Source organism: Gorilla gorilla, chromosome 1 (genome assembly GCF_029281585.2).
Source record: "Gorilla gorilla gorilla isolate KB3781 chromosome 1, NHGRI_mGorGor1-v2.1_pri, whole genome shotgun sequence".
NCBI lineage: Eukaryota > Metazoa > Chordata > Mammalia > Primates > Hominidae > Gorilla > Gorilla gorilla.
In genome coordinates, this window is record NC_073224.2 from 173,216,365 (window position 1) to 173,242,982 (window position 26,618).

The 26,618-nt window shown below is 37.6% G+C and overlaps 1 protein-coding gene across 1 annotated transcript; it reads right to left on the reverse strand.

Annotated features, from left to right (window-relative positions):
• DYNLT5 (dynein light chain Tctex-type family member 5) lies at window positions 1-26,350 on the reverse strand. Its single transcript, XM_004025933.5, has 5 exons — window positions 26,159-26,350; window positions 23,973-24,094; window positions 8,270-8,361; window positions 2,346-2,470; window positions 1-1,507 (listed from the first exon to the last, which is right to left on the reverse strand). The coding sequence occupies exons 2-5, from the start codon at window positions 24,089-24,091 to the stop codon at window positions 1,304-1,306; spliced, it is 540 nt and encodes a 179-aa protein (XP_004025982.3). The 5' UTR covers window positions 24,092-24,094; window positions 26,159-26,350; the 3' UTR covers window positions 1-1,303.
• Window positions 26,351-26,618: the final 268 nt, after the last annotated feature.

Genomic DNA, 26,618 nt, shown 5'->3' on the forward strand with positions numbered 1-26,618 from the left:
AAAATAGCAGAAGGGAAGGGATTTTAAAAGTATCCATTTTTTACTACATGTCATTTTTAGGGAAAAGTAAGACACCAAAACATTTTAAAATTAAAGCATTGACTGGTTTTCCATTTGCTAAACTCTTTTTGATATGAATGATAAATCATTTTTTCCTTAAGACTACAGCATTGCTAATTTTCTCCATATGTGTACAATTTGTATTTGACCTTTAACAAATGTCCTCTAGGCAGTCCACTTACCATCCAAGAACAACGTCACAACATCATTTTACTTGCACACAAAGACTTGAAAGCTTCATAAAAATAAATGATCCGTGGCGTAAGATACATTAACCAGCAGAATAATAAGCTATTTCAGCCCTGTAAATTTTAGCGCCCGTCTATTCAAAACCTCACTGGGTCACTTTAGTATTAAATTCATAGGAGTAAAATGGTAAATACACATGCTTTATTTGTTAAGGTGCCAGCTATATGTTTTGTGAAAAAGTTTGTTAGCCTAGGATATTTAAAAGCAATGTCTCTTTCCAATAAATGATTTTATGTGTTACAGACACATTTAGTATTAAGCATCATGTATATTTAATATCACAATGTCTACTTCAGTGTCCCAAAAAGCCTTTATTCACTTTATAGTTTCCATTACTGAAGAGCCAACATTCGGTTCTCCCACAATTGTGTAAAGTGCAGGCAAGCCACAAGAGCTTCTAGTTTTAGCTTGCAGCCCGTGGGACCACGATAATTGTTATGAAGCCATTAATTCTACCTCAGCAGTTTCAACTGTCAGGTACATGTAACAATAATTGCACTTAATGAATGCTGCTCAATTTATTAAGTACAAAATGAAAACCAGTATTCTTTTATATGCAGCACTGAGGCATATTATTTATCATTTGTGTATACCATGTTGAATATTCTACTATCATTTATTGGTCAGGGTATATAGCCATAGTTTTTCTAAAGCTTCTTTTTATTAAAAAACAATGCAGGAAATTGTAACACTCTAATTAAAGAATAATTAAAATAATTAGTACCAAAACAAATATTTAACAAGAATCTATGTCTATGGAAAGCAATCCAGGAAACCAAGACCAAGTTCCTGCTTTAGATAAACAAGATTCTTTCTGTGACTACCCTCCCCTCCCCCAATCTTTACTAGAGTATGAAAAAATTCAAAAGCTTCCAGTTGCTTGAAATATCAGTGTTGTTTCTTTCTCAAAGTTTTTGGCAGTAAAACTTTTGTGTACAGACATACAGCCTGCCTCAGAATTTTCAAAAGTAAGAGCTAGATTTCTTATTTTCAATCACTCAAGGTAAACTGCATAGACATTTGCAAGAGCGAAGAGAGAAGAATTTCTGAAAACATAAGATGAAAAGGTATCACTTTTAGGATCCCAGAGGCATCTGCTTCCAATAAGTATGCTCTGCCTGTTCAGTTGTCCAATGTGAACAATCACAATTAGTTTATACTGTGGAATCATCAAGTCCTTGACCTGGGCTTTAATAACCTAGAAATTTAAAAAAAGGGAGGGTCTTCATTCAGCTACATTGAAACTCAAAAGTATTAACCTTTGTTATAAATATAAGGGATTTAATTTAATAACATGATGCATTGTAGATACTTTGAGTGATTGTTGTAGAACCGTAACTATGATTCCCTTCAAGCATGGTCCCCTTGAGATAGAACATTCAGGAACAAAATTTTAACACCAGCAATAAATCAACCTTTTCTAAGATACATGAAATAATTATAATCCAGAACACAGAATTTAATAAATTACACTCTTTGAAAATTTATGTTAAGATGGCTTCATGTCAAAGAATGTTGGCATTGGAGTTACACTGTCTTGTTCATGTCTAATTAAGAAACCATACATCTGGAGTCTCCTGTAATATAACTAATCATTAATGTTTATTAAAGAGTTTGTTATCAAAAAGAAAGTAGAGGAAACCTTGATGAAGTGCAGCCCTGGGGTTTGTAAAAATAGAAATGTGCTTGAAGACCACAATGTCTGTATTTGATGGCACTCAAAGAAGCTGCCTTAGTGAAGAGAAAATAATCATTAAAATGTTGTATTTTTACAATAAACACTTTTATAAATGGGGCAGTTTTATACACTTTTACATAATGCATGCAAATGATGCACATGATTGTTTTAGACAAAGGCTTTATGTATACACACACACACACACACACACTCATATATGTAGAATATGACCTAATTATAAATACGCATTTTAACTGTTACTGGAAATTAATTCCCCTCATCAAAAAAGTAGAGGGTTCGTTGTACTTTAGCAAATATTCTAGCTATTGTTAACACTTTGGGCAAATCACACACGTACCTCAGAAATGGTTTTAGTCATCTGTCTACAGAGCTCTGGTTCATATTCTTCTACTTGTAGATAGCTGGTTAATACATCTTTCAAAATATGATTGACGGTGACCACAGGAAAATGTTTGGGAGGACCTGAAAATACACATAAAATTTATTTCTAAAAAGTAATTTCAAATCACACCCACCCACCCCATAGGCTAATCAAAAGAGTATGGAAACATGGAGGGATTTAATCTTCTGGGTGGACTCTATTGAAAGAAACAAGTGGTTCTAATTAGGTTTCCTGTCAAGTGCTCTGAGAGAGAACAAGAAGACAATATTTTCGTACATTTACGTGACCATCTCAAAAGTGTGTTCAATACTGCTGGGGTTTGACCTTGACAGTCTCTTCCTTCCCAGGCCCCATTGTTGTGGACATACTTCAAAGTCTCAACAGCTTTATAACTGGCTCTCTACCTCTTATATCTCCCGCTCCAATCTAGCTACCAGATCTTAAATGACATTCCCCTTAGCGAGGTCTAAGGTGTGATTCCCTACTGCCCCTTCTCCTGCTACCACAGTGCCCGTCTTGTGGACTGCTCCAGCCTCACAGGCTCCATCTGTCTATAAAGGTGCTCCTGTGTCTTTACTCTTGCTCTTTAGTTTTCAAATGGAATATCTTTCCCCATCTTGTTCATCTGAGAAACAGCCACTCATGTTTCAAGACCATCTCAAATGTCTTCTTCTCCAGGTAGCACTCTACCTCCTCTCAGGTAAAAATGTCCCTCCTTTCCACGCACTGGGTCCCCACTGCCATCCTGGCTCCTAATCCACTTGATATTGGCTAAAGCATACCTGCGTTTCCAGTGAAATGGTAAGCAAGCTCGGATTTTATCCTCCTCAGAGTCTAATACAATGCTAAAGGCATAAGAAATTTTTAATGTGTGATTTCTGAATTTAAATAGAATTAAATTTTATAATCATTATATATGATATATGACTGTACATTGTATACATATATAATAATGAATACTTTTTATTAAGCTTTTGCTACATGTCAGGCAGTGCGATAAGCACTTCATATTACCTTATATAGTCTTCCAATAGATCTCTGAGGTGAATCTCACTGTTATCTGCAATTGGCAGGTGGGGAAACAGAGATTTATGTACATTGAGTAACCTGCCCAGAATCACACACACAGGCAGAGCTGGGGTGCACACCCAGGTTTATCTGATGCTAGAGCTTATATTCTTGACCACATTTCATCCACGTTCAGAGGAGAAGCTTCAAATGAATCTTCTTTCTCCTGCATCCCAGGAATATTAGCCATATCATCACTTTGGTCATATACTAATGTCATTGCATGACATGAACGTGTGCCCAGGGCCTGGCATACAGAAGCCCAATCATTATTTGTTGAATTGATAAAGATGAAGGAATGAGATCAAGAATTCTATTCAATTCTCTTTTAATAGATGTCAATATCTATTAATAAGTGTTTGTTTGTGATGACTGTATCTGTCAGGGTCAAAGGAAACATATGGCACCCTATAGTTAAAATAATTCCAGGAGGAAGTTCTGAGTGGGCTGTAGAAAATCACAAGGGATAGTGTAGCACCCCTCAGCCAGTGAAAGTAAGGTTGTCAGCCCACCCCTCCCACCCCAAGATTGGGGAATAGAGGAAGAGCTTTTAATAGATCCCAGAAGGGTCATGTGGAGAGGGCTCCCTTGGGAGCAGTTTCTGTCGTTTGGTTGAAGAATGTAACCAGGCTGTGATGAACTCACAGGCAGGAGCCAGGGAAATAAACAGCTCCACCTCACACTTCTCACTCCCTCTGCCTCTCGGCTGAGGTTTCCCACTGGCTGAACTTAACCAGAAGGTTACAGCCTCTGACTGCAGTTCAGTTAGGTGAGCTTCTTGAGGTTCTATAAATCGTTATTTTTATTTTGATGATAATATAGAAATTGTTGAATTCCACTTAAATCGTGGAAGGGTGGGGTGGAGATTGAATCTAGATAGGTAAAGTGGTTCTTAAAGATCTCCCCATCATCTCCTGCGAACCCAAGCCTAGGGCATGGTTGATTAACCCAGGGTGACAATGCTCTAGGCCAGGACAATGAGAGTCTTTTTTTGGAATTTTTATTTTAAACTGCAAGTAGGAAAAAAGAGTCAGCCTCTTTCTGGTGGCAAAAGTTACCATGTGACTCTGAGGACCTGCTGGAGGACATGTTTTTCATGGTGGAAAGGAGGCCAGGCCACCAAAAGAGAAGAAAGTGCACATAGGTTAGTGCTGGAAAGAGGGTCCTGGTGGCACTTGAGTCTGTTTCCAGTAGTTCCCGTTGTACAGTGCTACCAATGTCCTTTCCATACTTTGCTTAGATTAAAAAAAAGTCATTAACCAGATCCTGTTTTGAAAATACTTTGAAATATGGTAATGAAGTATTCTTTTCTTACTTCTTTGTTACCTTTCCCCTAAACATCCAGAATCATCCATCAATGTTCAGTTTCTGACTTCTGAAATAAGCTCCTAAAACTACTTTCAGAGTAAACTGATGTGAATGGCAAAGCTTTTCTTCTTTCTCAAGATTTTTTTTTTCCTTAGGAGAAAAAACGTGTTTTAGAAATCAAAAGGCAAAGACCTGAAGGATCAGGACAAAAAAAATTTTAAAAACAAACAAAACTTGTCCTTAAAAAGTAGATAAAGATAAGTTTACTTAATGTATGTGGGCCTCCACTACTCCACATTGGGGTAATAATAATAATTACTACTTTTTTTTTGTTAGAATTAAATGAGATAATAAATCGAATATGTTTAGAACAGTGCTTGTCACACAATAAAACACTCCTTAGATATGTGATCTTATTAGTGTTATTGCTGTTATTGTAGTTATTGCATGCTGAAGGAAGAATTGGGGATTTACCTTGCTGAGAAGGCAGCAAGATGAAAGAGGACGTAAGTCGGGAGACAGTGAGGCCTGTGGGATTAGGAAGGACCCCATGTGGTGGTGTAAAATCAATGCTGAGAGATTGACAGGGTCTAAGAAAACCTGACATAGAGACAGGGCCTGAGCACTTCATGGAAGCTGAACTCAAATAATCTCTCTCTTTCTCTCTCAATATTTTGGATCTACTTTCTACTGTGCTGGCTTCATTCTCAAGGCAGGCTGTCTTGATGTGGTAGCAAAGATGGCCGCCAATCTAGTTTGGCTCGGTGCTCACAGTCCATGTTTGCAAACAACCAGGTGCCACTATACTCAGTTCCAGAAAAAGTCCTGTGGAAAACTTATTCCATAATTAATATGAAGTTACAATGAATATCATGGAAGGCTTTTATTCTTAGTGATCTATAGTAAGGTCCTTGAGTCAGTCACTTTCAGGAGTAGTAACATGATGAATGGAGAGATTTAAACATATTACATCATTTGAGTCTCATAGCATCCATATGATGTATAGACTATTATCCCTATTTACAAGTGAAGACACTGAGATTCAATAATGCTAAATACCTTGCTCAAGGAATTAGCAAAATTAGTATTCAAATTCAGATACGACAGATGCCACAGCCTGCATTTTCTTTTATATTTGTTTTAGTAATTAATGAGAAATATATAAATGGTATTTTATTAAAAGAAACACACTTTCCTTTTCTATTCCCTTTTCTCCTCTCATGAATTATACTCATGTTTCAACTCATTTTTTGTAGCTGTAATTATTTACATAAATGCTCTCATTTAAGATGTGTTTAGATGATGCAAACATTATTGAATGGAATGAAAAATTAATTAAACATAATAGTGCTAGTGATTGGCTGATATTTCCCTCTACTTTTCTGGCCAGTATTACATTGTGAAGATATGATAAACTATTTACCAAAGTCCCACTGATATAGTTTGGATATTTGTCCCCTCCAAATCTCATATTGAAATGTGATCCCCAGTGTTGGAGGTGGGGCCTGGTGGGAGGTGTTGTGGCCAGGAAGGTGGATCCCTCATGAATGGCTTGGTGCTGTCCCAGCGGTAATTACTGAGTTCTTGCTCTATAGTTCTCCCTCTATTAGTTCACATGAGAGCTGGGTGTTTAAAACAGCCTGGCACCTCTCTTGTTCCCTCTCTTGCCATGTAACATGCCAACTCTCCTTCCCTTCTGCCATGCCTAAAAGCTTACTGAGGTCTTACCAGAAGCAGATGTTGGCACCACGCTTCCTGTATAGTCTCTAGAACCATGAGCCACATAAACCTGTTTTCTTTATAAATTACAGTCTCAGGTATTTCTTTATAGCAATGCAAAAATGGACTAATACACCCACAAAATACCTTTCATATGTGAAATAAACCCAGAAACAAGTAGAAGTGGAAACACAGTTTTGATTAAGTATTAATAAAATGGCTGGTTGAATGCTATAAAAAGGGAATTGTCAAGCATAGGATACTTTAATTATTAAAAAATTCACATAGACTATTGTAGGAAAATACAGGTATATTTCATCTATACTAAGCTTTTTCTAAAATTACTTTTCTAATGTGGTTCATACTCAGTACCTCTAAAACTGATAAGATGCTTTATTTGAGAAAACAAGTTGCAAAAAATATCCTTATGTAGAAACACAGAGATTCACATTTCACCTGCCCTGTCTTGTTGAAATCTGATTCAAACCCTTCCAGCATGCACAGTTCAAAGTCATAGACACCCCATGGCTAAGAACTTTTAGTTGCAAGTGAGGGAAAACCTGACCCAAACTTAGCTTGCCTAACTGAAAAGTTAAAGGGTAGCCAATTGGATTTAGGACTCAAATGATGACACCAGGATTCTGTTGTTTTCTCTCAGTTTCAAGTCAGGGCAAGGTGGCAGATCCTGCCAGAGCCCCTACATTCCTTCAAGTTTCAGGGCTTTATGTTCTTCTGCAACAGGCCAAACAACATTTTCTGAATTTGATCTCAAAGGCTTTGATTGGATTCACCATGGTTATATGCCATCCTAGAATCAGTCACTGCTCTATTTATAAAGCCAGTGCCAGATTCATCAGAATGCTAGGATCAAAAGTGGTGATGATGGTGGAATTTCAAAGGAAATTTAGTGAGGTTACCAGAGAAGTATAAAAGTATATTGGATGGCAGGAATATTAGCTGTCCACCACAGGCACTGTGAAAATACCAGTAGATTGGCTAATTATGGAGCCGTATAATCCATGTAGTCTTGGGGACTCCTGTAGAAAACTGGCTACAAGGCCAAAGGGGACATGCTGATGGTCTATAATTTTCTTGGGGTTAACTGGCCACAGATGGAATCACCTTGGCCCATAGAGTCTTTCTTTGCCCCTTGGTAAATCTCTGTGGAATTTCCATATAGCAGTAATTATGTATGAATTCAGGTAATAGTGGGCAGGTACGCGTTTAGAGAAAACAAGCGGGTCTATGAGGAAACATGGATGGGAAAAGATATTTGCCATGGACTCCACCTGGGAGTATAGCGGCAGGTGCAAAGATCTTTGTTTTCAAAGACTCAAAACCTCAATGGTAATGGATAAACGTCTCTGTCAACAGGGGACTATGAGTCATTTGCCTTTGCTTTGAGTTTTTTTTTTTTCCTTCACCTAACAACACTGATTGGTTTTGTTGGATAAAATATCAATACTTATCTCATTCATTTAAGTCATATCTATGTACCCAGAAATACTCAGTGAATTTGTTAAGTCAGTAGTATACTGTATACATCAGTGCCACCCAGTGAATTGTTTGGCATTTGGGAAACATTAGTAAAGAAAAGTAAGACAGCAAGTGTTGTTACCTTTTTGCTGAGGAAGAAACTAAAGCAACATCAAATCACTCAATCATGAAAGTCCCTTATATTGTGCTAGAATTGAAGACAATGCCAGGTTATCAAATATCATTTTTAAGAGAATCAGTCACCAATTTAGAAGTTTAAAATAGGAGTGAGAGATAAAAGAACACACCCAACTGATAGGTGTTTTCCATCTGAACTGTAAGGCGAGAGATATCATCACGCTGACTAGGTTCATCCATATAAGACACAGTACTCGTAGAACTAAAAACAAGGGAGAAAACAAATATTAGTCATTATTATAACAATAATAACAAAATACAATATTGCTTTAAGCTAAAGTGTTACAAAGATGAAGTTTTCTCATAAAATTTCAAGTAAGTCTTACGTAAATATCCTAGTGGCATACTGAAAGTCCAAAACATTTTAGAGATGGAAATATTAAGATGCAGAGAAATTATTTGGAGCAGGTCTCAATGTGATGGCTGAAGCCCAGGGCAGTTACCCAGGTCATCAAATTATCCAGAAAGCGATCCTGGGTTGATGTATGTGTATGGAGTAACAGTACATACTTCAAAATCCATTGTCAATCGTGTCTCCACCACTGATATAAAGCCTCTCCTCAAAGTAGATAAAGCTCACAAACAGGGCTGGGGGAAATATGAGGAAACTTAAAATGTTGGGAGACAACTCTATATACACATGGAGTATTATAAAGAGTTCACTATTATATGTAGTTCACAAAATCCCTTTAGTATGAAAAAGAAAAATGAGAAACTCATCTACGTGGTAAAGGAAACCGCAATTCACCAAAACTATAATAAATTAATAAGCATCAATCGGCCTTTTCAACATCGAAAAAGGGTTTTGGTTTCGTTATCAAGGCAATATGAGCTTATCCTGGTGCTAAACAGGAGACCCAAGCAAAGAGGAGCCCCCAATGTCTCTCCAGCACTACTTAATTCAACTTAGTTCAGAGGAAATTCAGCTGTAACTAATGACAGTCTCAGAACTCCGCACCCTCAATTTTCTCCACCTGTGAAAATGAACGTTAAGACAGATGTCATTTCAAAGGGGAGGATATAATAGCGTGTGTGTGTGTGTGTGTGTGTGTGTGTGTTCACAGTGACCACTTTTCTAAGCAGGCTATGTTTTTGCTTTAATTAAATAAAAAAGAAACATTTGCTCTTAATCTTTGGGGATCTTTTTTCTTGCAAGGAATTTAAAATACTTAGTTCTACGCTGTTTGGAATTAATGAACTTCTTGCAAATTGATATTTTAAGAAAATCACGGGTAATCTATTTTTAAAAATCCTTTAATGCAATACAACTTACATGATAAATTAGGATTTACCCACTCTGCCCAAGAAAATGATGGAAGAAATTCTGGCTGCTTTTTTCATGGTGGATTTCTGGATGAGTGACTTAATCTTTATTCTTATAACACCTGCCTTCCTCAATTTACTGCTGCCCTTTGAAGTAGCAACCAACCTGTTTGGCCACACTGGCTGCAGGTGTTGTGGGCAATACCAAAGATGATTACTGCTGCTTAAAAAATCCAATGTTACATAAACCCCTTGATTCTAAGATAAGTCAGTCTGCTCCATTACTATATATGCTACTTTTGACTTTGTAAAACATTTCCCATAAATTATCTTATTTCACTTTCACAATATCCTTTGAGGTAAGTAAAAGATTCATTATTCTACCCATTTCAGAGATAAAGGGAATGAGGCAAAGGGCTTAATGTACATGTATAAAAGGCAGACAGATTTCAAATGTCCTGTTTACCTCTTAGTGACAAAGTCCCAAGTATGATTATAACAGACAGAATGAAAATAGGGACAATGAAATAATTAATCATTGCAATTAAAACTTACTTGCACAATACAGAAGGTATTCATAAAAACTCAATTTCTTTTCTACTGAACACCATATCAAAAATTCATGGAGAAGAAGAGGTGGTGCAAAACTCAAATTAGCTGGAGTGAAAAGTCCAAGACAAAAAAGCAAATAAGGATTTTTATAAACTGTCTTCACTATCAGTTACTGAAGATTGACAATCAGTGCACTTAATATTATTATCATTATGAAACTGGTAAATGTCATAAGGGCAGCTTAAAAATCCCACTGGTTGAAGATTGGTGTGCAAATAGAAAGTTTTGCAGATTGACTTTTTTTGAGTTATTGTAGATAAATTTGTTCGGTGCCCTTTTATTTCCATAGTAATCATATAAACAGTGTATGCTCATTTTACAAATTCAAAACATACAGAAAAACATATAGAAGAAAGTAAAATTACAAAAAATTATTAACCTCAGTGGTTCTCTAACCTCTGTTAACATTAAGAAAATCATTTCAGACATTTGATTTTACATATGGGCTCATATTATAGATGCTTTAAAAAAATTTAAAATGTATCATGGATAACTTTCCATGTCAATAAATAGCAAACAATACTTTAAATATCAAGACAGTACTTAATACATGCACATTCTGGATTTCATTTAACCATGTATCATCCATGCCTTTTAGGCTATTTCCAGTATTCTACTATTATAAAGAAAATTATAATGAACATCATGTCAGGGACCCTTATTTACTTTCTAAAGTTGTTCTTTCCTTCTTCCTTGGTAACAGAATACTACATTTGTAGGAATATTCCTGTGCAGACTAAAGACAAATTCTCAGTCTCTTTTTGTGCTATTGTGGCCTATGTGGCTTATGAGTGAATGAGATGTAAGTGGAACTGTTGTGTGGAAATTCTGAGAGTTTCCTCAAAAGAACTAATGCAGCCTATAGGAGCCTGTTTTGACCCTTCTTTGTGACTGGAATGCGGGTATTCCAGAGCTCAGCACTATCTTGGGTCTTGAGGTGACCTTGCAGATTACAGATAAGAAAGAAGCCTCTGAACTTCCTCTCTTCAGACTTATTTTATGTAAGAGAAAAATAAATTTCTATTTTGTTTAAACTAATGTTTATTATTATATGCAGCAGTAGATCTGATAGAAAGTCTAACTAATACAGAGTTTGCTACCTGGAAGTGGGATGCTACAAGTAATCAATAAATCATAAAACTTGGGGCTGGCAGTGGTGGCTCACGCCTGCAATCCCAGCACTTTGGGAGGCCGAAGTGGGCAGACCACTTGAGGCCAGGAGTTCAAGATCAGCCTAGGTAACATGGCAAAACCCCATCTCTACTAAAATCTATTTTAAAAAATTAGCTGGGCATGGTGGCACATACCTGAGATCCCAGCTACTTGAGAGGCTGAGGCACAAGCACAGCTCGAAAGGAAGGTAGAGGTTGCAGTAAGCTGAGATCATGCCATTGCACTCTAGCCTGGGCAACAGAGCAAGACTCTGTCTCAAAAAACAAAACAAAACAAAAACCAGTAAAAACCCATAAAACTTGGAATTAGTTTTAGAGAGGAACTGGGGCTTTGAGGAGTAAATTTTCTATATTTTGCTGGAAACCTGGTAATTTTTTTTTTAAACTATTATTTTAAGTTAGGGGGTACATGTGAAGGTTTGTTATATAGGTGAACTTGTGTCATGGGAGTTTGTTGTACAGATTATTTAATCACTCAGGTATTAAGCCCAGTACCCAATAGTTATCTTTTCTGCTCCTCTCCCTCCTCCCACCCTCAACCCTCACGTAGGCCCCAGTATCTGTCGTTCCCCTCTTTGTGTTCATGAATTCTCATCATTTAGCTCCCACTGATAAGTGAGGACATGTGAAGCCTGGAAATTCTTATCATGCAGAGGTAAAATAATTAGTCTATTGCTTTCTGTGCCTTGGAAGGCTGACTGTGCATCAATTAAGACTATAACATCATAAAAAAGTATAGGAAATGTTTACTTTTTAAAACCTGTATTATAAAAATCTGAGATCTGATAGTTCCCACATTAGAATGAAATGGGTTAGAAAAAGGGAGAGAACAAAAAAGAATGAAAATGTTGAATAGAAAAAATAAGATATTTATTCCTTGAGAAAAGAAAAAAGGAAAAGAGAAAATATTTAAAATGCTTGCAGGTATGGGCAAATAGCATTAAACCAGAATATGGGCTTGGCAAATTTTTAGAAATAAAACAGTTTTATGTTTTAAAATTGGGGAATTGCCAATATCAGTTCAGAATACTGGTTTAGAAAAACCTGGGCATATTTTCTATTGATAAACAGCTTCACTCAAATCCTTTGAAATCTTTAAAGATAAATATGTGAGATAGCCAAAAAGTAAATTTATAATTTTAATTACCAGTGCCATATACCTGGCACAATACATTTTTGGGGTATATATCACAATATTACACATGGATGGGTTTCAGTTGTCTGTCATCAGACTTTCCCTAGTTTATAATGACAACCCTTCTAGACATGTGATCTCATTGTAAAGTGAATGCTACAGTTTTATTTTTTAAATATAAAAAATATTCTTGCTGTCTATGTGTTTTACCAGCTTGCTGGCATTTATGGAGAAAAAAATTCAATTGGCAAAACGTGTCCCAGAGAGTTATAAAGTTTCACAAAGAAAGGTAGATGAAAAGTAATGTAATAAAGAAAGTCTGGCGTAAACCACTGGTGAGAACACTTAACAAATTGACTAATATTATTGCAGATGGAAGAGTAACAACTTGTAATTCAATGAAAAATTCAGTAAATATCTGAAACCACATGTGCTATTGCTGAGGACAGACAGCCTGCATACAGAAGTAGCTGCATGAAATTGGTCCAGAATAACAAAAGTAATCCTCCTTATTTGTACCTGGCTGACACTGGAAATGCACCATGCTAATCCAATAGTATGCATTCTGATTATTTGCAGGAAAAAGACAAAAAAATTAGTTAAGAAGTTAGAGCCCGTAGTCCCAGCTGCTTGAGAAGCTGAGGCCGGAGAATTGCTTGAACCTGGGAGGCGGAGGTTGCAGTGAGCCGAGATCACGCCACTGCACTCCAGCCTGGGCAACAGAGCAAGACTCCATCAAAAAAAAAAAAAAAAAAAAGAAAAAGAAAAGGAAAAGTTAGAACATATTTACTCTTTAATGAAATTCATTTTTTCTTAAAAACATCTTGCAAATTTGCTTGCTGACCAGTCTTTGAATTACATAGATAAACACAAGGCATGTCTTTTTATTATGACAGTTAGAGATGGTAACAATAATTTCAGTTAATTCTCATCAGCCACAATAGCATCTAATTATTATTGGGAACTCATTTCCATACATTTTCAGAGTTATTATTATACCTAGATGTTTTGAAGCTGCAGGAAGAGATAATATTGAATGCATAACTGGCCTTAGAGACATTAAAGTAGTATCTTTAAAGGTCAGAATATCATCTTTTCCTTCTATTTGTAACCATGAAATGCCTGGAACCACCATATTTATAAATATAGTATCATTTAAGTGTGTCTTTTTCGGAGGGGGGATAAGCTGTTATTAAATCATGTGCTGCCTCCCAGTGGTGATATTTCAGAGTGCACAGAGAAGAACAAGGTTTTCAGGGTATAAATTTGTACATTTGTACTTTCCATTTTTCTTCATTCTTTCAACAAATATTTATTGCCCACAACATGTCAGGCACAGTGGGAAGTACTGGTAACACAGATAAAAATATGAGCCCTTCTGCTCAAAAAACAGGATGTAGAATATGAGATTAAATATGCATAGAAACTCCTTTACTTGGGAACTTTCCACCTAAGACTATCCATGGATATTTTTATGAGTGTTATGCTCAAGAGCAAAGCATACCAACTTGTCCCCAGCAGTAGATGATGTTATTTGTCTGGTAAGGTAAGTTAGTTTTGCAGTTATTTAGTTTATTCCAAATTTGCTGGATTTTTATGTACAGGCATATCTCATTTATTGTGACTCACTTTATTCTGCTTTGCACACAATGTGTGTTTACAAATTGAAGGTTTGTGGCAACCTTGCATTGAGCACATCTATCAGCATTATTTTTCCAACAACATGTGCTTACTTCATGTCTCTACGTCACATTTTGTTAATGCTCACAATGTTTTAGATTTTCATATTACATCTGTTATGGAGAGCGATGATCAGTGTTATTTTACGTTATTATTGTAATTGGTTTAGGGTGCCACAAACTGTATCCATATAAAGCAGCTGACTTAATTGATAAATGTTATGTGTGTTCTGACTTCTCCACTGACCAGCCATTTCCCATGTCTCTCTCTTTGGGTCTTCCTATTTCCTGTGACACAACAATATTGAAATTAAGCCAATTAATAACCCTACAGTGGTCTCTAAGTGTTCAAGTGAAAGGAAGAGTCCCACATCTCTCACTTTAAATCAAAAGCTAGAAATAACCAAGTGTGGTGAGGAAGGCATGTCAAAAGCCGAGATAGGCTGAAAGCGAGGCCTTTTGGGCCAACAATTAGTCAAGTTGTGACTACAACTGAGTAGATTTTTTTGTTTGCTTTTGTTTTTGTTTTTTTTTTTGAGACAGAATCTCGCTTTGTCACCCAGGTTGGAGTGCAGTGTTATGATCTTGGCTCACTGCATCCTCAAACTCCCAGGCTCAGGTGATCCTCCCACCTCAGTCTCCCAAGTAGCAAGGACTACAGGTGCACGCCACCACACCTGGCTAATTTTGTTTTAATTTTTTGTACAGACAGGGTTTTGCCATGTTGCCCAGGCTGGTCTCGAACTCCTGAACTCAAATGATCTACCCACCTCAGCCTCCAAAGTGCTGGGATTACAGGTGTGAGCCACTGCACCTGCCTGAAAAGTTCTTGAAGGAAATTAAAAGTGTCACTTCCGTGAACACATGAATGATAAGAAAGCAAAACAACCTTATTGCTGATATGGAGAAAGTTTTAGTGGCCTGGATAGAAGATCAGACCAGTCACAAATTCTCTTAAGCCAAAGCCCAATCCAGAGCAAGGCCCTAACTCCCTTCACTTCCATGAAGGCTAAGAAAAGTGAGGAAGCTATGGAAGAAGTTTGAAACTAGCAGAGGTTGGTTCACGAGGCTTGAGGAAAGAAGCCATCTCTGTAACATAAAAGTGCAAGGTGAAGCAGCAAGTGCTGATGTAGAAGCTGCAGCAAGTTACCCAGAAGATCTAAGATCATCGGATAAGCTAAGATCATTGATGAAGGGGCTACAATAAGCAACAGATTTTCCATGTAGATGAAACAGTCTTCTTTCAGAAGATGCCACCTAGGGCTTTTATAGCTAGAGAGAGGTCAATGCCTGGCTTCAAAGCTTCAAAGGACAGACTGACTCTTTTGGTAGCGGCTAATGCAGCTTGTGCCTTTAAGTTCAAGCCAATACTCATTTACCATCCTGAAAATCCCAGGGCCCTTAAGAATTCTGCTAAATCTACTGTGTTCTATAAATGAAACAAAAAAGACTAGATGACAGCACATCTGTTTTACGGCATAGTTTCTTGAATATTTTAAGCCCACTGTTGAGGACTACTGCTCTGAAAAAGAGATTCCTTTTAAAATATTACTGCTCATTGACAATGCACCTGGTCACCCAAGAGCTCTGATGGAGATGTATAAGAAGATTAATGTTGCTTTCATGCCTGCTAACACAACATTCATTCTGCAGCCCATGGATCAAGGAGTAATTTCAACTTTCGTCTCATTTATTTACTTATTTTTGTATTTTTAATTGATGTATCATAGTGATACATTTTTATGGGGAACATGTGATATTTTGATACATGCATACAAAATGTGTAATGATCAAATCAGGACAACTGGGATATCCATTGCCTCAAACATTTATCTTTTCTTTGTGTTGGGGACATTAAAATTCCTCTAGCTATTTTTTCCCCCTAACCCCCACTAGCTATTTTGAAATATATAATAAATTATTGTTAACTATAATTTCCCTACTGTATTATTGAATACTAGAACTTATTCTATCTAATTGTATTTTTGTATGTATTCACCAACTTCTTTTCACCCCATAAATCTTATGATTTAAGAAATTCATTTTGTAAGGCTATTGCTGTCATAGATGTGGATTCCTCTGATGGATCTGGGCAAAGTAAGTTGAAAAGGATTCACCATTCTAGATGCCATTGAGAACATTTATGATTCATGGGAGGAGGTCAAAGTGTCAACATTAACAGGAGTTTTGAAGAAGTTGATTCTAGCCCTCAGGGATGACTTTGACGGGTTCAAGTCTTCAGTGGAGGAAGTAACTGCAGATGCAGTGGAAATAGAAAGAGAACTTGAAATTACTGTTAAAGGATACAAAATTATAGCTAGATAGAAGAAATAAGTTCTAGTGTTTTTACCGCTGTAGGGTGACCATAGATGAAAATAATACATAGATTCAAAGAGCTAGAAAGAGGGCATTGAATGTTCCCAACATGAAGAAATACTAAATATTTGAGATAATGGATATGCTAATCACCCTGATCTGATTACTATACATTATATTTATGGAAAAATCACTATGTACCCCATGAATATGTATAATTGAAATTTTCAATTAAAACATACAATTTAAAATGGTTAAAAAAGAAATGGAACCTGAATATGTGGCTGAATTGCTGCAATCTCATGGTAAACTTAAACAGATGAGGAGTTGCTCGTTACAAATTAGCAAAGAAAGTGGTTTCTTGAGATGGAATCTACTTCTGGTGAAGATGCTGTGAACACTGTTGAAATGACAACAAATAATTTAGAATATTACATACACTTAGTTGATAAAGGAGTGGCAGGGTTTGAGATGAATGGACTAATTTTGAAAGAAGTTCTACCGTGGTAAAATGCTATCAAACAGCATCACATGCTACAGGGAAATCTTTCATGAAAGGAAGAGTCCATTGATGTGGCAAGCTTTAAAATTTATTTTATTATTTCATTTCATTTTATTTTTATTTTATTTGAGATAGTGTCTCTCTCTGTTGCCCAGGCTGGAGTATAGTGGTATGATCAAAGCTCACTGCAACCTCAGCCTCCCAGGCTTAGGGATCCACCTGCCTCAGTCTCCCAAGTACCTAGGACTACAGGCAGGTACTACTATGCCTGGCTGATTTGTTTGTAGGGAAGGGGGTGTCTCACTGTGTTGTCCAGGCTGGTCTTGAACTCCTGGCTGCCGTGATCCTCTTGCCTTGGCTCCCCAAAGTGTTGGAATTATAGGCATGAGTCACTTTGCCCAGCCTGTTGTCTTATTTTATGAAATTGCCACAGCTATCCCAACCTTCAGCAACCATATCCCTAATTAGTCAGCAGATATCAACACTGAGGCAAGGCCCTCCACCAGCCAAAAGATGACAACTTGCTGAAGGTTCAGATGATCATTAGCATTTTTAGCAATAAAGGATTTTTATACTAAGGTATGTACATTTTTTCTTTAGATAAAATGCTATTGAATACTTAATAGACTACATACAGAACAGTGTAAACAATTTTTATGTGCACTGGAAAACTAAAACATTCATGTGACTTCCTTTATTGCAAAATACACTTTATTGCAATGGTCTGGAACTAAATCTGCAATATTGCCAAAGTATGCCTGTAGTTTTTAGGTATTTTACTCACATTATTTGCTCCATTTTACTAGTAAGAGAAAGGCTATAATGGAAAGAAAAGATAATTTTCAAAAATGAAAGAGGCAGGAACATGACAAATGACATTGTCTTGTGGAACATATTTTTTTCGAGTAGAAGTGATGCTGAAGGATAAAGAATGAACCATGCAACCTATGAAAAGCGCAGCTCTGGAGTAATTGAAGGTAATCCAGAAATGGTGATTGACAAAGTACAACAATTTTAAGTATGTGGATAGAAGATCAGAGTTAGTGTCTGAAGCCTGTTGAGCTAATGCTCATCCAAGAGCAAGGGAGGTGATAGTTAAGCACAGCTGATGAACTTTTGTTGCAGCTCTTGGATGAAATGCATTGGTTCAAAGCTGTGTCACACTGGGCAATCATCAGAGAGGTGATGATGGGGGTGCGGGTGCCATGAATACCTCTACAAAGCTGTGGAGATTATCAAGGAGGAGTGTGGCCTATTACAACAGATTTCCAACACAAATGAAACTGTTCTTTTGGGTTTTTTAAAAATAGATGCACAATGGAATATGTCAGCATGGAGGTAAAGGTATACATTAAGAAAATTTGAACAAGCATTTTTCTATTTGCTGTAAATGCATCTTATGTCTATAAGAGGAAAGCCCCTGGTCACCCTGGACTTAACACATGAATGGACCTGTGAACCTAACTTGTTTGTGAACAAAAGAAACTTGCTTGCTCAGGAATTGATAAAATGCAACAATTATTCATTCAATGATCACAAAATATGTATTGAGTGACTATTATATGCCAGGCACTATTTTAGGTCTTTGGGATGCAATACTGGAAAAAAAACAAAAAAACAAACTATGGTCTCTGCTCCCATGGAACTGTTACTTTAGTAAGGAAAGACAGAGAATAGACAATAAAATACTAAACAAGCAAATTATATATTATGATAAAAGGTGATACATGCCTCAGGGAAAAGAAAAAATAGATCAGGTTAAGGGAGTTTGGAAGTGGGTGGAGGAGAAGATGCGATGTGCGATTTCAAATGAAGTGGTCAAGGTAGGCCTTCATGAACAAAGAAAGGAGGTGAGGAAAAGAACCACATGGATGGCTGAGGGAAAGGTATACTAGGAAGAGAGAACAGCACATGCAGAGGCTTTGAGACAGGAGGCTGCTAGTGTGTTTGAGAAAATGCATAGAGACAAGTAGCAGAGGGAGGAAGAAGAAAAGGAGTGAAAGAAGATAAAGTTGCAAAGGTATCAGGTAGCTAGATCATGTAGGGCTTTGTGAGCCATTGTTCTGTAAGCTCTCACTCTGATAAAACAGACACACCCCTGTATTTTCTAAAAACCATTAACTTTCTTTGCCAAATGGCGATATCACGTTTTACTCTCATATGCCTTGCCAACATTTGGTATTATTCTCTTTTCTTATGTTTTGCCATTTGGATGGGTGCAAAATGGTATCTTGTTTTAATTTATATTTTTTCTGCTTGAAAGTGAGTTTTAGCACCTCTTCATATTCTGCTTAGCTATTTGGGCTTTGTTTCTGAAAATTGCTGTCTTCTTTGACTATTTTAAAAATTGTTTTCCTAGCATAAGTTGTTAATGTACAGGATTTAAAAAAACATGTATGTATCTTCAGCCAGCCTATTAATTATGTCTATTGTATCCTTTGTTGAGCAGAAGCACTAGATTTTATTGTGGTTATATTTATCCAAAAATTATTTTGCTCTATGGTGTGAGTTTTCATTTTGGGATCTTCTTTCAGAAATCTTTCCTTACTCCTAGAACACAAAGATATGGGCCTGTGCTTTCTTCTCTTAGCTTTGTTAATAGATTTCCACATTTTGGTCTTCCATCTGGAGTTTACCTATGCAAAGCATATAAGGTAAGAGGCCAGCTTCATTTTCCTCCCTATAATGAGCCAGTTTTCTGCCAACACAATCTATCATTTCCCCATTTACAAACATAAATGGGGATAAAAATATCTTGTCTATTTAACTTACACAGATATTGTATGTGAAATGGCTTAATAACCTAAAAGGACAATACAATATTAGTTGTTATTGTGGTTTCATTTGGAAACATGGCCATTTCAGTTTTTCCAAACTATTTTCTCTTTTTGGGGGAGGCTGTATCTCAGGTAGGTCTTGTTGGGGGCTTTAGTTTTACATAGATGGTGACACAACTTATCTCCTAACTCTGATCTTCTAATCTCTAGCCTTCTCCTTCAGGTATCAAAATGAAGAAATTGTTCTGGCAACACCATTTTCAATTGCCCGTAAACAGCTCACAGTAGTATAGATTGAATGATAGAATAAATTCATTACTGTTGAAATGAAGTAATGAATGCAATCATTTCCATTTTGGTCACTTTTACTGGCAAGACCTAGACAATGTGAAAAAAGTTACCAGGCAGCTCCCAGTTTCCCTGAAAAATGAACTTATCTAAATTAGAAACCTGTAGTTATTCACCTTTATATGCCTAATATGTGGCACAGTAATTGGCACATAGAAGCTAATAAATCCTGAATAAATTAAGAAATACATATAGTGTGGCCTAACTGGTATGTTAGATGCCATCAGTGGGTTCACACGGGCAGCTGTGGGATCCATACAGAAAGTTCTGGTAACATGACATCACTGTAATTTTGGTTTGAGGCAAAGGAGAGAATGTTCAGCCCCCAACCTTGTCCCTAATCTACTAGTGGAACTCCTGGCCTCACAGATAACAAGCCTAGATATCATGTCACATGATCCTGTGGAAGTAACTTGGCCTCATAGCGTCTGTTTCCATTTTAAGAAAATGAGAGAAGCACATCTGTTCAAACACTGTTCAGTGTCTGCCAAAGCCTGAGCTTCCAACAAGAAAGATGTCATTGTAAAGACCTGCTCTTACTGTGGATGGGAAACAGAAGGTTCTGGTGAATGAACAGAATAGTTTTATTAATGCAAATCACACATGGATTGCCAATTTTCAGGAAATGAAAATACTCAACTAATAAACAAAAGCCCATTTTGCTGCTTGTTAATTCTGTAGCTTTGGAGCCTCAATCTGTCTAAGCTTCTGCTTCTTCATTTGTCGAATGGGGGAGATAATAACATCTATCTTTATAGAGCAGGAGTCGGCAAACATTTCTGTAAAAGGCCAAATAGCAGATATTTTTGGATTTGCAGGCCCTACGGTTTCTATTGTAACTACTCAACTCTGCTGTTACAGTGCGAAAGTGGCCAGAGACAACGCACAAGTGAAAAGGAATGGCTGTGTCCTAATAAACTTTATGCATATAGAGATCTGAATTTCTTATTATTTTTACATGCTGCAAAAAAAACTGTTCCCCTTTTGATTTTTTTCACCTATGTAAAAATCGTATTTAGCAAAACAGATGCAGATTGGAATAGGCCCTTGGGTCATAGTTTGCCAACTCCTATTATGGAGCTTCTATGATACATAAATAAGGTTCATCGTAAGGGCCCTATAAATGTTAGCTATTATCATCCTTATTATTATAAATTGCTCAGGTAAAAAATAATTTGAAATTACAGATGGAGTATGATGACCACTGTGTAGCGTACTGTCTGGACTCAGACAGTATGGTTCTGATATATGTATGTCCAGGTTTAACAGAAATATGCCAACACACTAACAGTTACAATGTTAGGATAATAAGATCCAGCTTAAGATGTTTCTGTTTTTTCTTTAATAAAACATAAAAATTACATTAAATTGAAAAGATAACTTAAAAACAGACCCAATCTTGAAAACAGTTCACAATAATATTTAATAAAAATTTAATCTTCTTTTTGTAATTCAGAAGGCATTTCAGATATTTATGCTGTCTGGGGATCATTGTTAAGCATTAGTTACAACTGTGGAAGACTGCAGACATGGAGACCAAGACTGTAGGGCTAAATCTGTGCTGATCTTATACCACATATAAGAAGCAGCTTTTCAAGGAGGTCTACCTTTACTCTTCATGTCCTCCTTATAAGCATGGTTACTGCTAAAAAGACAAATAAGTCCATAGTCTGTTGAAAGAGACAGACAAGCAAATCACCAAATACAGTGCGTATCAAAGGCAAAAGCAGTAGGAGAAGAAAGGCAGATCATCCAACCCAGTCTGGAGGCAGAGGTGGTCATAGATGAGTAATTGGAGAGCACTTCCCAAAGAGGTGGAGATGGAGTGAAATTCTGATGGAAGAAGTGAAGAAAGCCAGGGGAATAGTGTAAGAAGAGCATTGCAGGCAAGGAGTCGGGGTACCCCATGGGGAAGCAACATGGGGCAATGGCTGGGGGCCAGATAGAGCACTGAGGGATAATTGAGTATAGCTGGAGGGGAGGATGCCCGCAAGATGGTGGGGAAGATGGTGCTATGGAAGTAGATAGGGGTCTGTGGACTTTGTATCTCATAGTCAGGATTTGGGACTGTGTCCTAACCGTTAAGTCAAGTTACTTGACCTGTAAACTTTAGTTATTTCATAGTAAAGTGGTAGAAATGATGCCTACCTAGTAGTATTAATGCTGGGGAGATTCAGTGAGATAATGTATTCAGTCCTTAATAAACTTCAGAATGTTTTACATTACTGAAATTTATATTTTCAAAATTGTTTTAAAGTAATTTTCAAATGAAAGTTATATGTTTTTCCATAAAACACTGCAATTTCAAAACAATGCCTGTATTTGATAGTCACTAAGCTTTCAGAATTTTTCTACTAGTTGAAGCCTCATTCATGAAGGAGAATAACTTGTACTGTCTAATTCCAGACAGTGAGGAAGCCAATGGAAAGCAAGTATTAATACAAGTTAGCATGGGGTGGGGGGAGCCTCCTAAATAGTCTGCATTGCAAGGGGACTTGGAAAGCTGATCATTTGCTATTTAAGAAAAAAAGTACAAATAGAGGTTCCATTCTAAATGTTTTGTTTGGGAGTCCAAAACCAAAATAGTTATGATTTAAATGTAGTTGTCAGTGAAAAATCTATCCTAATGTGTTGATAAATATGATTTTGGTATTCTTGTTATTTTTAACATGTATTTATACTTCATCAATAATAGGTTAAAAAGAGTGATCTCTAATTCTTCAAACGTAGCCACGTTCTGATTCTATATGACAAATTTGTTTTGAAGGGGAAAAGATAAATAAAAGTCATGCAAATAGGAATTACAATTTAATCTTTGGAGACAGTATTTAAAAAAATATCATGGGTACATAATTTATGTCAGACTATTACTTAAATAGTTTCTTGGAAAACGTAAGTTGAATTTAAGCCAACAATCAGTTTTAAATAATTTAAAAAATAACCCTTGCACTTAACTATTGGAAATAGCAGCCAGAAAAGTTTAGAAGCAAAAATTACAAAGATTAATCATTCTCCCATCTTTACTTCTGACATGTACTGGGATTGCTACTCCTTTATAGTCAGTTTCCCATCTGTAAAAGACATTGTATGTGTAATCCACAGACTTCCAGGGCTGGAACGTGGAGTTGCAAGTAGGCATTAATACACTCTGAGAATAGAAAGATTTTGGTTTCAGAATTCTAATTATTCCAGTTCTTCTACTCTCTGTTCTGCAGGACACCCTAGCTCCTGCTACCCAATATATACTCAATATACTACATCCTCCAATGCTATAGAAACTAAGAATGAAAGTCTATTATTAATTGACTGCTACATCGATAATTTGTTTTGTTTTCTTCCCAACAGCAGTCAAAAGGAAATGCCATGAAAATATTAAAAATTGATGTATATCTTTAGGAGAAAAGATGCAACATGTAGGAAAAACCAAAAAATCTACTTATTGCCCTTTGACCTACTAATTATTCTTCTGGAAAATGACCAAGCACAGACATATAGTAAAAAAGAAAAAAAATGGAAACAAACTTAAAATGTCCAATAATTAGAGAATGGTTAAGGTACCCAGAATCATAAATCGACAAAATATTATGCAGTCATTTAAGAGGATATGGAAAAAACTATGAAAATACATGACAAAATTATATACAATAATGTTAAGTACATTGTATATGTATGTATTGATTACAAAAATGCAAAACCTATGTTATAAAATATTGAGGAGAAGAACTCAAAAGACATATAAGCGTGCCTGGTTTACATTGCATGTGGTGTTTCTTTTGAGCAGAGGGTTTTTTGGGATGATTTTTGAAATAGCAAAAATGCTGCTAGGATTAACATATCACTTAAGCTTTCTCTCTTTCTCTTTCTTTTTAAATATGGCCCCTAAAGATGACCTGCACCTTGTACTTGCCCATTTTATCTCTTTTTATGTCCCTGAGGAAGAGTTTTTTTCTCCTAATAGACATTACGAACCTATTTATTCAACAAATGATTTACAATTTTAGACACTCACTCTTTGATGCGCCCATGAATTTCCTTTCGCCAAAATTCATGATTACTTAGAGAAGAAATACTCCCTCTTTTCTTCCATGAACGAGCTGCTCTGTCTTTAGCATTGTCTGACATCATCATAACCTATGGAAGAAGACTTTTGTAAAATAGCAAAAGAAAGATCCGGAAACATTTTAGTTAGTATAACAGGGACTAATCTCAAAGTACACAGATACTTTTCCTACCATTTTTGAACAGGGAAGTGGGCTTTCCTCAAGAGCAATATATAATATTTGTTGTTATTCTGATCAGTGAAACTGGAACTATGATAACTCTGAAAATGCTTATTTATGCAATAGTATAATTATTTACATAAGCAGATATTAAGCTATAGCAAAAATGCTTAGCTGATGAAGACGGAGGTCATTGACAAAAGATATGCATGTATAGCAGAAAGATGCTATCCTACATCAGAAACCAATATTTGTATTGCCCCCCAAATTTAACCATAATACAACTTTGCTAACTAATATTTGCTGTCACTGTTACATTTTATTTTTGAGACAGGGTCTTGTTCTGTCACCCAGGTTGGAGTGCAGTGGCATGATCACGGCTCACTATTGCCCCGAACACCTGGGCTCAAGCATTCCTCCCAACTCAGCCACCTGAGTAGCTAGGACTACAGGTGTATGCCATCAAGCTGGGCTAATTTTTAATTTTTTGTAGAGATAGGGTCTATGTTGCCCAGGCTGGTCTCGAACTCCTGGGACCAAGCAATCCTGCTTCAGCCTCCCAAAGTGCTGGGATTACAGGCATGAGCCACTCTACCTGTCCTATTTTATTATTTTAGAGACAGGATCTAGCTCTTGTTACCCAGGCTGGAGTGCAGTGGCATGATCATAGCTCACTGTAACTTCAAACTTCTGGGCTCAAGCGGTCCACCCACCTCAGCCTCCCTAGTAGCTAGGACTACAGGCCTGCACCACCATGCCTGGCTAATTGTTAAAAATTTTTGTAGAGACAAGATCTTTCTATGTTGCCCAGGCTGGTCTTAATCTCCTGGCCTTAAGTGATCCTCCTGCCTTGGCCTCCCAAAGTGCTGGAATTACAGGCATCAACCACTGTTCCTTACCCGCCGTGACTTTAAAAAGTAAAATTAGGGGTAGGGAGCTAGAAAATAAATAAATAAATAAAAATTAAAATTAACCTTGCTTTCCCAAAGATTTTTTGTTGTTTGTTTTGTTTTCTCGAGCAACATTTACATAGTTTGTAAGGAGCTAATAGGACTTAACTTTTAAATAAATAATTTATTGGAAAACTCCCTCCTTCCTACTAATACTTGTTACAAAGCTGGTAGCAGCAATGGACTTCCCAGAACTTAGACTGTAACTCTAATAATGCCCTCATTGTCTACCTACAAATTTAAGTATTCATTTAAATTATTTCATAATCTATAAATGTGAGAGCCCCAATAAGGAAATACTGTGCTAGACACCAAAGCATAAAAATAGAAGAGAATCCATGCCTTCAAGGAGCTGGCAGTTGAGTAGGTAGGGCACAAAAGAACATACCCTAAAACCCAGTGGCATCAATGTCAGAGCAGAGGTGCTCTGTGTGGGTGAGGCAGGCAGCGTGGTGTGTGTGTGCACGTGAGTGTGAGCGTCCTTGAGTGTGTACCTGTGAGTGTGCATCTCTGTGTGTGCAGGTGCCTGTGTGTATAAGTGTGTCTGTGTTCGTGTGTACGAAGGTGAGTGTGTTTATGAGTGTGGAAAGACACACAGCCTGATTAGGTGGGTCATTCAGGTTTCGCTGCAAAGCCACATAGACCCATCTCGGCCTCAGCTGTTTCCAAAGCTGCCCTGCAGGCCGCCCCCTCCCCAAGAAAGGCCAGAGTTGGGACCTGGAGGTCCTCATGGGTGCGGCCAGCCACAGGAAGACCGCCCAGGGTCAGGGGATGACCTTGCTGGCCGGCTCTGCGTTGGCCATCACTCTTGAAGCCCAGCCATGCAATGGGGCAGGGGACGAACGGTTGGGACTGACTTTCAGTTCCCAAATTTGGGATCATTTTTTCTTATGCGTTGGGGAGAGGAGGAATAAGGTGGCGGAGAGATCGGGGCCAAGTAGGGCCATTTCTCAACAAAGGGCTGATCCCTTGCCCCCTGTCCTTCCTTTGGGGTCCAGACGCGCTGCAGAGAGAGCCGACCCTACCTGCAGCAGGGAGGCTTCGCCCGGAGCCTCCCAGACCTCCGGCACTGCAGACACTGCGCGCGGCGCGGCTCCCGCGTCCCAGGCTTCATTCAGCCGGCGGCCGCCCGCGCACTCCCCCTGGACTCTGAGGCCGGTCTCCAGGGTGACCTCAAACAGAGCCCTCTGCCCGCCCCGGCCGGACTTGGCCGCTGAGTGACCCTCTGAGCTGCCCTAAGGATGTAGAGGATCTCATCTTCACTGCCCACTGGGGGTCACCCTGAGCCCGGCTGCGTCCTGCGTTGGCGGCGAGCTGGAGGGGAACTGGTTCATTCTGTAGCGAGGAAGACATTTGGGACTAAAGGCATTTGCACCCCTAGGGCCCCTCATCAAGTTCCTTTTCCCGCAGACATCAGGGGCAGGAGTGGGAAATGCTGCGGTTTCCTAGCACAGGAAATCCGAAGCGCAAAGACAAAGTAAAGTA

Bases quoted from the DNA above. Each gene is read 5' to 3' on its own strand.
- DYNLT5 (XM_004025933.5), bottom strand. From the start codon at position 24,091: ATGATGATGTCAGACAATGCTAAAGACAGAGCAGCTCGTTCATGGAAG. The intron at 2,471-8,269 runs GTGTGTTCTTTT...GTGTATTTTCAG, and splicing joins GGAAAACACCTATCAGTTGG to GTCCTCCCAAACATTTTCCT. The intron at 1,508-2,345 runs GTACGTGTGTGA...TTAAATTTCTAG, and splicing joins TGACTAAAACCATTTCTGAG to GTTATTAAAGCCCAGGTCAA.